This window comes from Benincasa hispida, chromosome 10, assembly GCF_009727055.1.
Source record: "Benincasa hispida cultivar B227 chromosome 10, ASM972705v1, whole genome shotgun sequence".
Classification (NCBI taxonomy): Eukaryota; Viridiplantae; Streptophyta; class Magnoliopsida; order Cucurbitales; family Cucurbitaceae; genus Benincasa; species Benincasa hispida.
This window is the reverse complement of record NC_052358.1, coordinates 35517408-35531291: the sequence shown is the minus strand read 5'-3', so window position 1 is coordinate 35531291 and position 13884 is coordinate 35517408. Positions and strand designations below refer to the sequence as shown.

Genomic DNA, 13884 nt, shown 5'->3' with positions numbered 1-13884 from the left:
TTTAGCATTGCAATCCGCTTGCTTTTGTTGATTACAGATTTGGCAGTGAGTCCCACATTTAATTATAATTACGAAACATAAGTAAACAACAGGAAACACGTAATCAAATGGGGCTCACTTTTTAGATTACTATTGATGGATTACGTTTTATGAGATAAACGTGGCCTAAATTCAAACATCAACGATCAAAAATGTATTTTACCCTAAATTTAATCTTAGTTTTATACAAAATTGATCTAACTCATAACCTAATCAAACTCAAATTATAACCATATAATTTGTCTATTAGGATTTGTTCATATCAGTATTCTGGTTTGCGTTATGCGTAGGCCAAAATGTCAAGGTTTTTTTTTTTATTTTTTTATTTTTACTCAAGCCCTTGTCATAGTACGTGGGCCAAACAAAAGGAAATTATACCCAATTGAACCAATTATTTATACATAAAATTGCTATTATCTTTAGATAAACTTTCATCTTCTTTTCATTAACGAACCCCAGATGCCCTGCCACCACCACTTGCCCACACCCTCAAGAATTCATCTTTTTCATTCCTACACAATGGATCTTTGATTAATAAAGATACGAATAATCAATTATTATTTTATATTATGCACACAAATATATAGTTACTAAATTTCTCTGTCTTTGATCCTATTCCATTAATTCCTTTTGTACTTGTGAAGACTCAATTTTCCCACAACATCTGCCAAGTCTCTCACGTGCTACATACCTTCTGTCACAAACATGCTACGCTACAGTTTTCAAATTTGGAATCCCAGAGCATTTCCTTTTACCTATCAACGGTGAAAATCGGTTTGGGTTTTTTCGATTTTATTCGGTTCCATTTCGCATTCGATTTTAGATATTTTTTTAAAATTTTTATTTCTATTTTTGTTTCAATTGGGTTTTTTAGGGTTTTCAAATTAGAATTAAGCATATTTTCTTTTTCTTTGTTTTTTTTTTTTTTTTTTATGGATTGAAATCGAACATTTTTATTTTCTTTATTTGTTTTATTTTCTAAATAACAATCATTGCACTATAATAACTACTCATTTTTCTAAACATCAATAATACATATACCATAATAATTTAAATACTAGAAAGGACCAATAATTTTTATGAGTATATACATATTCTTAGTTTGGTTCCGTTTTGACTCTTTTTTTCTTTTTAATAAAAACTAATTTGAGCTAATAATTTTTTATTTTCTTAAAATATGAATACATATATTACCAATTATATATATATATATAAAAGACCAAATCAACCCATTTGGATCGACTTTGCTATTTTTTATATATTATTGAATAATTAGCATGGTCTAAATATAATAAATAGATACCAATAGACCGAACAAATAAAAGAACATAAAAGAAAAAAATATATTAAAAAAGAAAAACTAGATAAAGAAAAAATATAAGAAAAATAATAAATGGAATAAATTCTAATTAACATTGATACCCTCTCGCAAACACAAGGTAGTAGAGTAACAACCAACTTGAGTAAGGGTGTTCAAAAAATCTGACAATACAAACAATTCGGACTATCCAACCCAAATTGTAAGGGTTGAGTTGGGTCTTGGGTTAGCTGAAAAAAAAAATTTGGGTTGATCCAACCCAACCGAAATTATATATATATATATATATATACACACATATACATATATATATTTTTCTTTGTTTGAAATTTTACTATTTTTCTTTTTAAAATTGTTATGATGTTTGTCTTTGTTTAAAGTTTGTAATAAATATCATAGATATTTAGTATTTAACATTTGAATTTTATGGGATTTTAGTTATTAGTCATGTATTATACATAAATTAAATTAATAGAAAAAAATAAGCTATAACCTGACAATCTAACTAACCTAATCCGAATTTTAAGGTTGCGTTGGGTTGGGTTGAGGACTTTATTTGGGTTATTGTGGTTGCCATCTCAACTAACCCGAATTTTCAAGTTCGTCTATAAAACATCTTCAACCCAACCCAACCCATGTACACTCGTAAACTTAAGTAACTTGAGTTTGTGAAGCGATCGACTGAAGTAGATGTGGGAAACTAAAGAAAACTCTCGAATCAAATCACAGCAAATATGGGGTTGGAAATAAAGACCCACAAAGAACTAAAACATAGAGAACTTATAGGTTTGAGACAAAACTCACGAAGAACTAAAACACGGAGAACTTCTGGACTGGAAATAGAACTCACAAAGTACTAAAGCATGGAGAACTTCTTGGCTCAAAACAGGGATCCTCGAAGAGAGATCTAAAACAAAACCCACAAACTACTAATTTGAAAACAGAACAGAGACCCTAAAAGATATGAAAATAGAAACAGAGACCCACAAATGTAAGTCTAAAAATGAAACAAAATTAGTGACTGAGGCAGAGGTAGTTTAAAACCTAAATGGATTAGGCTCTCTTGGTAACGGACTAAGATCTACCTCTGTCGATGACTGATCGATGGAGGCAGAGATCGAACATGGTTATGGCGGCTAGAGTTCAATAAGTCGAAAATCCTATTGTTCTGATACCATTTTATCTTTTAATTAGGATGATTAAAATAGAACAAATAAACTCTAATAGACCCACCAAAAGAAAAATATTGAAAAGAAAAAACTAGATATGGAAACAATGCAAGAAAAATAATAATTGAAATAAATCCTAATTAATTTTAATAGACTTGGTTGGATTGACTCTTTGATTTCAACCTAGCCATCACTTAAGTATTTTCCTTAAGTAATAAATAACACAAAAACACAAAAATAATGGCATATAATTGTTATAAATAGCAATAAAGTCATGAGTATATATAAAAATAATTAGGTGGAATGCGGGAAAAAAAAAAAAAAAAAGGATTACAGTGAGTATTGTCCTAGGTAAGAAGTCAAAAAAGTTAGCCAAGGATCAAGGAAATGGCCACCGAATTAACTGGGCCATCTCCAACATGAGTATGAGCTGGTTTATGCGCTGCTTTTCTTGCTCCCCCATGAAAAGAATCCAAGATGAAAACAACACCAAAGTTAAAGCTTTGTAGTGTCTGTGTAAAGAAGCTTTTTAGCTAAAAAAAATATAATGAACCACTCTGCTTTTTAAAGCCCATAAATAGTTCATTTTGCCCTCTCACCACCCTTTCCTTCCACAGCCTTTGCTTTGCTTTTCCCTCTCATAATAACAAAATATATATCATGAGGCTGGTTGGCGTGTTGATCTGTTTGTTGGTGGTAGCCATGGATATTGTCGCCGGCTTGCTTGGGATTGAAGCTGATATTGCACAAAATAAGGTACAAATAGTTGATACACTGTTAGTGAATCATATAAATTTGTATGACAATCTCTTTTACCTTTTTATCTTCGATTGTCGATTCGTAGGTGAAACATCTACGACTATGGATATTTGAGTGTAGAGACCCAAGTGAACAAGCTTTCAAATTGGGATTAGGAGCAGCAGGGCTTTTGGGATTAGCCCATATCATTGCTAATTTACTTGGTGGTTGCAATTGCATTTGTTCTCAAGAAGAGCTTGAAAAATCTCCTCCAAATAAGCAACTCTCCATTGCTTGCCTCATTTTCACATGGTATTTAATTATTTTCTCTTCTTTTCTGAAAAATGAAATCAAAATTTGAATTTTTAAGTAAAAGTCTAAATTGGGTTTGTTTGTTTTGTTTTGAAAGGATAATTCTTGCAGTGGGAATGTCTATGTTGGTGATTGGGGCATTAGGGAACAACAAATCAAGAGCAACTTGTGGATTCACACACCATCATTTTCTGTCAATTGGAGGGATTTTGTGTTTTGTTCATGGCTTGTTTTGTGTTGCTTATTATGTTACTGCCACTGCTTCTGAGTAATTATGGGAAAATGGAAATTCCTTTTCTTTTTCTTTTTAAATTTTCTTAATTAAAGGTGATTATGATGTCATATACATTGACCCATTTCCTTTCTCCTCTTATGTGACCAAATCAGACAAAAACTAATCTAATCATTCTTCTTTTCTTCTCTGTTAAGCATTCCCAAATTCTCAAAACTTAAATAGCTAATAAGGTATATATTGGATTCTTTTTGGGGCATTACGTGACAAACAGGGAAATTGAGGAGCTTCCAGTTTGATACACACAGTCACTTTTAACCGCACCAAAATACAATAATTGATACATTACACGACTTTTTAATATCCAAATAAAAAAAAGTATGTAGATGGATAAATGTAAATTTAATATTATATTAACACTTTAATGTTTCTTATTTTTTGGTTTGAAATATATAGAAGATCCAATAAGTGGAAGTCCTTAGTAATCGATTAAAGTTAAATTCACAAAAATTCATACAATTATGAGTTAGAATCCAAGGAGAGTGGAAGACATCTATGAATAGATGTTGAATTTAAGTTTAAATAATTGTTTTCATCAATATACACTTGGTGGAAAAACCTAGATAAGAAGAATCATCTGACCTTCATGGCTCACGATAAATTTATAATTTTAAAGAAGAAAGATGATCAGTAAAACAAAGAAGAAGAGAATACCAGTGTTGTGTCTATGACAGAACCTTTGATGCTTAAATCATTATTCAATAAAGGGTCAGAAAAAATTAGAAATAGAAAACATTACTTATTTTGGGTGATGCTTATGGCCTCTTATACATTGATGGGCGAATTCTAGGGTTCCTAATTTGAAAGGGATTCAGGGATTCCAATTTGGATCGACCATGGGACTAAGATTGTGAACCACAAGAAAGTTAACTAACACAGTAACTTTCAGCTAAGCTACTCTTTTAGTGTGTATATATATATATAATTAAAATGTTTTAGTATTTTTTCTTTTTTACTTTTTTATGTATATAAATAAGTAATTAAAAAAGAGATGAAGGTGGGGTCGGGTTCGGGTTCCCTTCCCCATCCCCACTTGGGGATCCAATTCAAATCCCCAGTTTGAGCCACATAATTGGTCAAACTGAGAATCTCTTGTCTCGATCCGATCGAGGACCCGTAGGGACCAAACCACGTGGGAAAGCCATCCCTAAGATAGTGGCCTCATCCTAGGCCATCAAGGTCGAGGCAAACATGTTAGGTTTCTTGGCTCGAAGTGGCCGCAGCCACAACCTTCGAGGCGAGTAGTGCCCAATTTCCTCCCTTCTCGTGGTCTCTTCCTCCCTTGACCCATTTCTTGCACTCCTTTGGTCCTCACATGACTACTATCATTCCGATTTTACTCTTAAATGTTATACAATTTTGAGTTTGAGACTCTTGGTCCAAAATGACTCATAATAATGCTTATTTTTCCACTCAATGTGTGATGCAACGTTGTTATGTATTAGATTAAATTCATGACCAAACAAATGAAGTGCATCCTTAAGAGTTGAGGGCAAAGTTCTATTTAATATGATTTTCAAAATTTTCATATAACAATTCTAACATGGCTATTTATAGTCTTACAACAAAAATAAGAAATAACTAACTTATTCAAACTAAGACCAATTAGTTATGCAAATTAAATAATTAACAATTCTTCTTATCAAAATGTAATACCACTGTAAACCCTCATTCTATATGTTTGTTCAACTAAAAAAAAAAAAAAGATTATTATTGATTTTTTTGAGTTCTATATAATAATATGTATTTTAATAGTTAGTTGTTGTTTAATGATGATTATTATTAGGTTAAAAGGCTAAATTATATAGATATTCCTAAACTTTGTATTTTAGCTATCAAAAGTTTTAAAAATACACTTAAAAACTTTCAAAAAGTGTTCAAAATTACTCTTACCATTAATTTTAGAAGAAAACTATTAGTATTTTGGGTAAAAAATACCTCTAAACTTTAAAAAAAAAATTAAAAAATACCATTAAACTAAAAATAGTTAAAAAATACTCTTACTGATAATATATAAACAAAAATCATTCATATTCTCTTACTTCTCTATTTTCCTTTTTTTTTCTTTCATCTTCTTCAATATTCTGTTACTCTTGTTTTTGTTAACTATCTGACATTTGTTTATCTAAATATAAATAAATAAATAAAATTGCTCACTTCATTAAGGTATATAGACTATAACAAAAAGAAAGGGAATAATGGAAGCACTAAGGGATCTTAGGACTTAATTATTTAACAAGGTTATATTTTAGTAGTTGAGTTTATGTTAATACCCACATACTTTTTTTTTTATTTGGTTATTTAACGTTTTGGTATATTTTAAGGAGAGATTTGATTTTGAAATTTTGTGAGATTTATGGGGTTTTATGTTTTAACTTAAAATTTTTGTTTTTATGTTAATTTTTGAGAAAATTGGTGAATGAATTAGACAAATAAGAGAAAAATGAGAGTATGTGTATAAGAAATGAGCATATCTATATAGTTTGTTTTAAAATTGTTGGGCTTGATATGAAATTTGGGTTGAGAATTCACTACAAATATAAAAACGATTTGATCTTTGGGCTTATTGAAACCAGGCTTGATGGTGAAAACCAAATACCACCTATGAAAAACACTGAACTCAAACCAGTGTGCTAAAAGCACAATCCGTGTGAAGAATAATCTTCACCCTACACTTTGACGGTCATGATTAGAAACAATCACTTCTGAGGTTTGAAGACTTTCAATGACTATTCTTTTCTTTTCTTTGTTGCAGAGAGAAAACGAGAGAAAAGAAAGGGGAGAACCTAAGAGAGAAAGTTGTCAGAGATCGCCTAGATGATGGAGGTTGCTATCGTCTAGTCGATTGAAGGTAAAGTAGGGATTCATCTAGACGATAGGGCTTGATTCGTCTAGACAATGAAGGCTTTACTAAAGATTGTCTAGACGATGGGGTTCGAAGTCGAGGATAGTCTACACGATGGAAGTGCCAGGTACACGATCGTTGGCTAAAGGTACACAATAGAGTAAAGAAGGTCAAGAAAGAAGATGAACACGATGTTTTACATGGTTCGGCCAAAGATAGCCTAAGCCCACAGAGAAGCTGATGATTTTCTATTCGAGGAGTTACAAAAAATTATTACAAGATAAGTCTGATAGTTTTCTTGATCACTCTGTAAATTTTCACTCTCTTACTTGTACATGTAATTACAAAATGTATATAAAGACAGCTTGTATGTAACTGATTTCTAACAACCTTGAAGTTGTTTTCATTTATCTGTAATAACAATCTCCACCTTGAAAGAAACTTCAAGTGTTTCTTCAGCTTCTCTGAACTGATTGTCTTCTTCTTTAACCTTTGTCTCTCAACTCAAACTCTATAATATCAAGGCACTTCTGAAGTTTGAGCTGAGTGACAGTCTTTGTCAACATGTCGGAGGCATTCTCCGAGGTATGTACTTTCAGAACTTCAACTTGCTTTTCTTCAATATGTTCTCGAATGAAATGATATTTAACATCTATATGTTGAGTTCTGTTGTGGTACTGTAGGTGCTTAGATAAATGTATGGTGCTCTAATTATCACAAAAAATTTTCACTGTATTTTGTTTGATCCCGAAATCATATAGGAGACCCTTTAGCCATAAACCTTCCTTTACTGCATCTGAAAGAGCAATAAACTCTACCTTAGTAGTAGAAAGGGCTACTACTGATTGTAATGTAGCCTTCCAACTTAGGACACACTTTCCATAAGGAAGATAAAACCTGATAAGGATCTTCTCTTGTTTAGATCTCCAGCATAGTTAGAGTCAACATACCCAATCAACTCTGGTTCTCTGTCTGGAAGCTGTTGGTACATTAGTTTAGCACTAGAAGTACCCTTAAGATACCTCATTATCCACTTAGTTGCCTCTCAGTGCCTTTTACCCGGATTAGCCATATATCTACTCACAAGACTTGTAGCATAGGCAATGTCCGGCCTTGTAGACACCATTAGATACATTAAGCTTCCCACAACTTGAGAATAGGGGACAGTTGACATTATCTTCTGATGTTCAATGTCAGATTCTTTAGGTGAATTCTCTGCTTAGAGTTTGAAATGGTTAGTAATAAGAGTAGATACTGATTTAGCCTCTGTCATATGATACTTTTTAAGTAATTTCTGACAATATTGTGACTGATCAATGCTTAGAATACTTTTTTTTTTTCTGTTTCTAATTATGTCAATGCCTAATATTCTTTTTGCATTGCCCATGTCTTTCATTTCAAATTCTGACTTGAGTAGATCTTTGACTTTATTATAGATCTTTGACTTTATTTAACTCTTTCATAGTTGCTCCTGATAATAGCATGTCATCCACATAAAGTAGCAAATAGATAGGATGAGTATAGCTATCAGTGTTTATGTAAACACAACTATCATAGGAGCTTTTATTAAAGCCATTCTTCTGCATAAAGTCATTGAACCTTCTGTTCCAGCACCTAGGGGACTGTTTAAGGCCATAGATAGACTTTTTAAGTAGGCAAATATAGTCTTCTTTCCCTTTAACCTCATACCCCTTAGGTTTGCTCATATAGATAACTTCTTCTAAGAAGCCATTTAGAAAAGCTGTTTTAATATCAAGTAGCTCCAGCTCTAGGTTATTCTGAGCCACAATAGACAATAATAGTCTGATAGAAGTCTGTTTGACCACTGGAGAAAATATCTCATTGAAATCAACACCCAGCTTCTGTGTAAAACCCTTAACTACCAACCTAGCTTTATATCTAGGTCCTTGATCATTAAGGAAACCCTCCTTTAATTTGTACACCCATTTGGATGCAATTGGCTTGTAACCTTTTGGCAAAGGTGTCAACTCCCAAGTGTTGTTTCTGACTAGTGAATCAACTTCTTCATTCATTGCTTTTATCCACAACTTAGCTTTAGGACAACTCATTGCTTTTTCAAAAGTTGAGGGTTCTGAATCATTACATAAATCTGAAGCATTTAAAGTTAAGTAGTCATCATACCTTGAAGGTGGCACAATAGTTCTTCTTTGTCTATCTCTAGCTAGGCTATACCCTCTCAAATCTGGTTCTTCTTGCTTGGGATCAGAAATAGCATCTTCTACTTCTTCTTCAAGATGAGCTAGTTGATCAAAAGGTGATTTAGAGCTTGAAGGATCAGAACTAAGGTTAAGAACTTGCTCCACCTCAATTTTATCATTCTTCATTTGAGGTGCTCTAACATTAGAGTTAGATCCCTGCATATATATTTCATCCTCCCTGAAAACATCTCTGTTTGTGATACATCTCTTCTCTGTAGGGTGCCACATTCTAAACCCCTTAACACCTTCTATGAAATCCAAAAACATACATTTCACAGCTCGGACAGCTAATTTCCCTTTACTCTGATGAACAAAAACAGTGCAACCAAACACCCTTATGTTATTCAGGCTAGAAGGTTGTTTGGTCCACCTTTCTTCAAGGGTTAGAAGGTTAAGAGATGCATGGGGGCATCTGTTTAGTGTATAGACAATGTATGAGATTGCTTCTGCCCAAAATTTCTTAGGAAGTATTGCATCTGACAGTAGGCTTTTTACTCTCTCCATAATAATTCTATTCAATCTCTCTACCACCTCATTTTGCTGAGGTGTATACCTAATTGTCTTGTGTCTAGTAATACCATGTTGTCTACAAAAAGCATTAAACTCTTCTACACAGTACTCAAGCCCATTATCAGTTCTTAGACACTTAATTTGATAGTTAGAAAAAATTTTCAACCATAATCTTCCATTCTTTGAACTTTTCAAATACTAAATCCTTAGATTGAAGGAAATAGATCTAACACTTTCTAGAATAGTCATCCACAAAGGTTAAGAAATACCTGGCTCCACTTAAGGATTGGAAAGGTGAGGGACCTCATAGGTCCAAATATGCACATAGTCAAGGATGGCCTTGGTTGTGTGCTGAGCCTTCACAAAACTCTACCTTGTAGCCTTCCCTATCACACAATGTTCACAAAAGGATAGACTCTGATGAATTCCCTTAGGTAGAATTCCCTGATTAGCAAGAGCTTGTAGACCTTTGGCACTAATGTGTGAGAGTCTTTTATGCCAAAGATCTCCTTCAGTAGGCTGCTTCTGAGTCACAATCAAGGCTGAGTGTATTTTCTAAACTCCTTGAGCAACATAGACACCATTAATCTTGACCCCTCTGAGAATAGGCTTACTGTTCTTCAAAACTTCACAGTAGCCTTCCTTTCCTCTGTATTCACAGCCAGTAGAATCGAGTATGCCTAGTGAAATCATATTTCTCTTCAACTTAGGCACATGTCTGACATTCCTCAATAGTTTGACTGTTCCATCTTCAAGTTTAATTGGGCAGATTGTTAATCTCATAAAGCTCATTCAGCTTGCTCCACATCTTGAATGTTGTCTTTTGGTCGATCACTTGTCTTAGAACACTATCAGACAAATTTAAAACAAGTGTGCCATGAGCAATTAGCTCCATGTTCTCTTTTTCTTCTTCAATTGCAGTGATTGGCAGCTTGGATGGATCCTCAAGGGCCTTATGTGCCCTTTGTTGCCCCAAGATGGCCTTGATCTTCGCATTCCACAAGCCAAAGTCTCTTTTCCCATCAAACTTTTCAATGTCATACCTTGCTACTACCAAAAGTTTCAAGATTTTGCTTTTTTAGAATCTTGACTAATCTTGAAGTTTTCTTACAGGCTCTAATACCACTTATTGGGCTTGATATGAAATTTGGGCTGAGAATTCACTGCAAACTTAAAAACAAATTTGATCTTTGGGCTTATTAAAACCAAGCTCGATGGTGAAAACCAGATACCACCTATGAAAAACACTAAACTCAAACCAGTATGCTAAAAGCACAATATGTGTGAAGAATAATCTTCACTCTACACTTTGACGGTCGAGATTAGAAACAAACACTTATGAGGTTTGAAGACTTTCAATGACTATTTTTTTTTTCTTTGTTGCAGAGAGAAAACGAGAGAAAGAAAATGGAGAACCTGAGAGAGAAAGCTGTCAGAGATCGCCTAGACGATGGAGGCTGCTATCATCTAGTCAATTTAAGGTAAAGTAGGGATTTGTCTAGAAGATAAGGCTTGATTTTTCTAGACAATGAAGGCTTTACTGAAGATTTTCTAGACGATGGGGTTCGAAGTCGAGGAGAGTCTACACGACGGAAGTGTCGAGGTACACGATCGTTGGCTAAAGGTACACGATAGAGTAAAGAAGATTAGGGAAGAAGATGAACACGATGTTTTACGTGGTTCGACCAAAGATAGCCTAAGTCCATGGATAAGCTGATGATTTTCTATTCGGGGAGTTACAAAGTCAAGATAAGTCTGATAACTTTCTTGATCACTCTGTAATTTGTCACTCTCTTACTTGTACATGTAATTACAAAATGTATATAAAGACAGCTTGTATGTAACTTATTTCTAATAACCTTGAAGTTATTTTCATTTATCTGTAATAACAATAACCGATTATTTTTCTAACTTGAACTAATAAATCACTATATTAACGGTAGAAGTATTTTAAAATTTTTTTAAATTTTAGAGTTATTTTTGTAACAAAATATTTATTGTCCTGTTCATATGTTAACAGAAAGAACATTTTTTTAACTCTTTAAAGTTTAAGGTATTTTTGAAATTTTTAAAAATTAAATGGTATTTTTTTATACAAAACATTAAGGAGGTGTTTAGTTTAGCCCCCAACTTGAAGTTTAGCCCATTCCATGTTTGGAGCTCCAAATATAATTGTGGTTATTACAACTATTTATAACCTACAATTATCTATAGGATTATACAATTATCTATAGGATTACTATTTCAAACCCTTCTCTTTGTTATAGTGCATTTATCATTTCCTATCTGATCATCTCTTTTCCTCTTTGTTATAGTGTGTTTATCATTTCCTATTTCATCATCTCTTTTCCTCTTTGTTATAGTGTTTATTATTTTCTACCCAAATTGAAATAACCTGTATCCTAAATACAAACTATTACAACCCAACATTGATTATTATAATGACAAACTATAATAACCACGGATTATAATCACCAACTCATAGCTTCAAATGCCCCCTAATGGTTTTCATCCAAAACTAACTATAAGAGTATTTTAAACTTCTTTTTAGAGTTTAACGGTATTTTGAAACTTTTGAAAGCTCATGATTATTTTTTATTCAAAGTTCAAAGTTTAAATTTCCTTTTTATAATTTAGCTTAGGTTAGATTAACATTTAGTCCATATACTTTAAAAGTTTTTTAATTTTGGTTCATATACTTTCAATAAATCTTAAATACAATCCCTCAAAGTTAACTTTTATTGAAATTGGTTATATAATAATAACAATTTTCATGCAAGGAAAAGAATATGTGAATATGTTTTCAAAATTTATAGTAAAAATACTAATCGATTATAAAATATTTTTTTAATAAAAAAATCAACAATGAACTAGCAGTAGGGATTAAATTTAAGATTTTATTGAATGTGTAGAGACTATGTGTCATGGGGTGATTCCCAAGTAGGAATTTTTTTCACCCTCACGAGTGAGGCCTAAAGAGGTTTTCTTAGTACAGCCGTTAATTTTTCCTGTAAATTACCCACAGAAAAACACTCTCATTCGAAGACTCTCGAGAGGATGAATTACTTGTCAAACACTCGCATATTAAGTAGAGAGTAGGATTATAGAATACAAGAAATGATGGAAATATGCTTACAACATTATTATTAAAAAGCCCATAAAAACCACTCTTTATAAGACTTGAGACTAGAAGTTGTACACCACAAAGAAGATTTTATTGGATACTTCTAACTTCATCTCTTTTTATAGGCATGGATGAGGAGTTATTAGGAAGAAATCAGTGGGTGAGTAAGCTTAGTGGGGTGGCAACCGACCACTACCCACCTATTTGGGCATCAACTCTCCATGGCCTAGCAACTACCCACTCTTTTAAATAACCACCCTGTCATGCCCATTAACTTGAGTAACTACACACATTTCAAGAGTTTACTCCACTTTCCAATTCATCTATATTTCTCAAGAATAACCACCTATGACCTAGGAGGGTAACTTCCCATGATGTAGTTGGCCGCCCAAATAGGGATAACTACCCATGTGAGGGGATCGAATTCCGTGCAGAAGTGTATGAGTGCGTGTGCTTTTAATTTACATTTGGAATATACGAAAAATATACACAATTTTAAACATATTTAACTAAGCATGTTTTATGTAGAGAAGATTTTCAGAAAAAAAGGAATTACCTTTGAAGACTTTCTTCAATATCTTCTCCAAATCCTCGCTGTGATCACGATCTCAGCAACTCTTTTTCAGTTTCGAATAGGACACCACCACCAAGATCTTTCTCGTTATTTTCTGCAAGGAAAATGTTTGTACTTTTTTGGAAGATTGGGAAGAAGTTTATAAAGAAACCTTTTCTCTGTGATTTTGAGTAATGAAATATTGAGAAAGAGCCGATAGAGCATTTGAGATCTAAGAAAAACAATTCTTCTATGTTTTTCTTAAAAATTACAAAACCCCTATGCAAATCAAATGAGAGGGGCGATAACACCCCACACTCTCACGTTAACTCCCCTATAATAGGGGAGTTAACACTTAATTAAATTAAATTAAATGAAATCATATTAATTAAATTAAATTAGATAAATATTAATATATCCATTTAATTAATATTAATTAATTAAATATCATATATTTAGTTAATATTACATTTGAATCATATTCAAATGAATTTTTCTCTCACAAACTATAGTTTTAATATGAATCTAATTTACATTAAATTTAACCTATAGTTTCAATATGTATCTCATTCATATTAAATTTAACATATAGTTTTTGTTGGACTTGGTGTCTTAAATCTCGTGGATCTTGTAGTTTGTAATTTGTAAATACAAATTATTCATTTAATAAAATAAGCAGTATTTTATTCGACATTTAGAATGCATTAACTCAATCCAATAAACTAAAATCCAAGGTATTTTATGTACCTTGAACAGTATGTGATA

General features: G+C 32.5%; 1 protein-coding gene across 1 annotated transcript; it reads left to right on the top strand.

The window, feature by feature from the left end:
• The first annotated feature begins 2985 nt into the window (after positions 1 to 2985).
• LOC120089064 lies at positions 2986 to 3970 on the top strand. The gene is made up of 3 exons (XM_039046491.1): positions 2986 to 3282; positions 3371 to 3576; positions 3674 to 3970. Exons 1-3 carry the CDS (start codon positions 3187 to 3189, stop codon positions 3846 to 3848), a joined length of 477 nt encoding a protein of 158 aa, XP_038902419.1. The 5' UTR covers positions 2986 to 3186; the 3' UTR covers positions 3849 to 3970.
• Positions 3971 to 13884: the final 9914 nt, after the last annotated feature.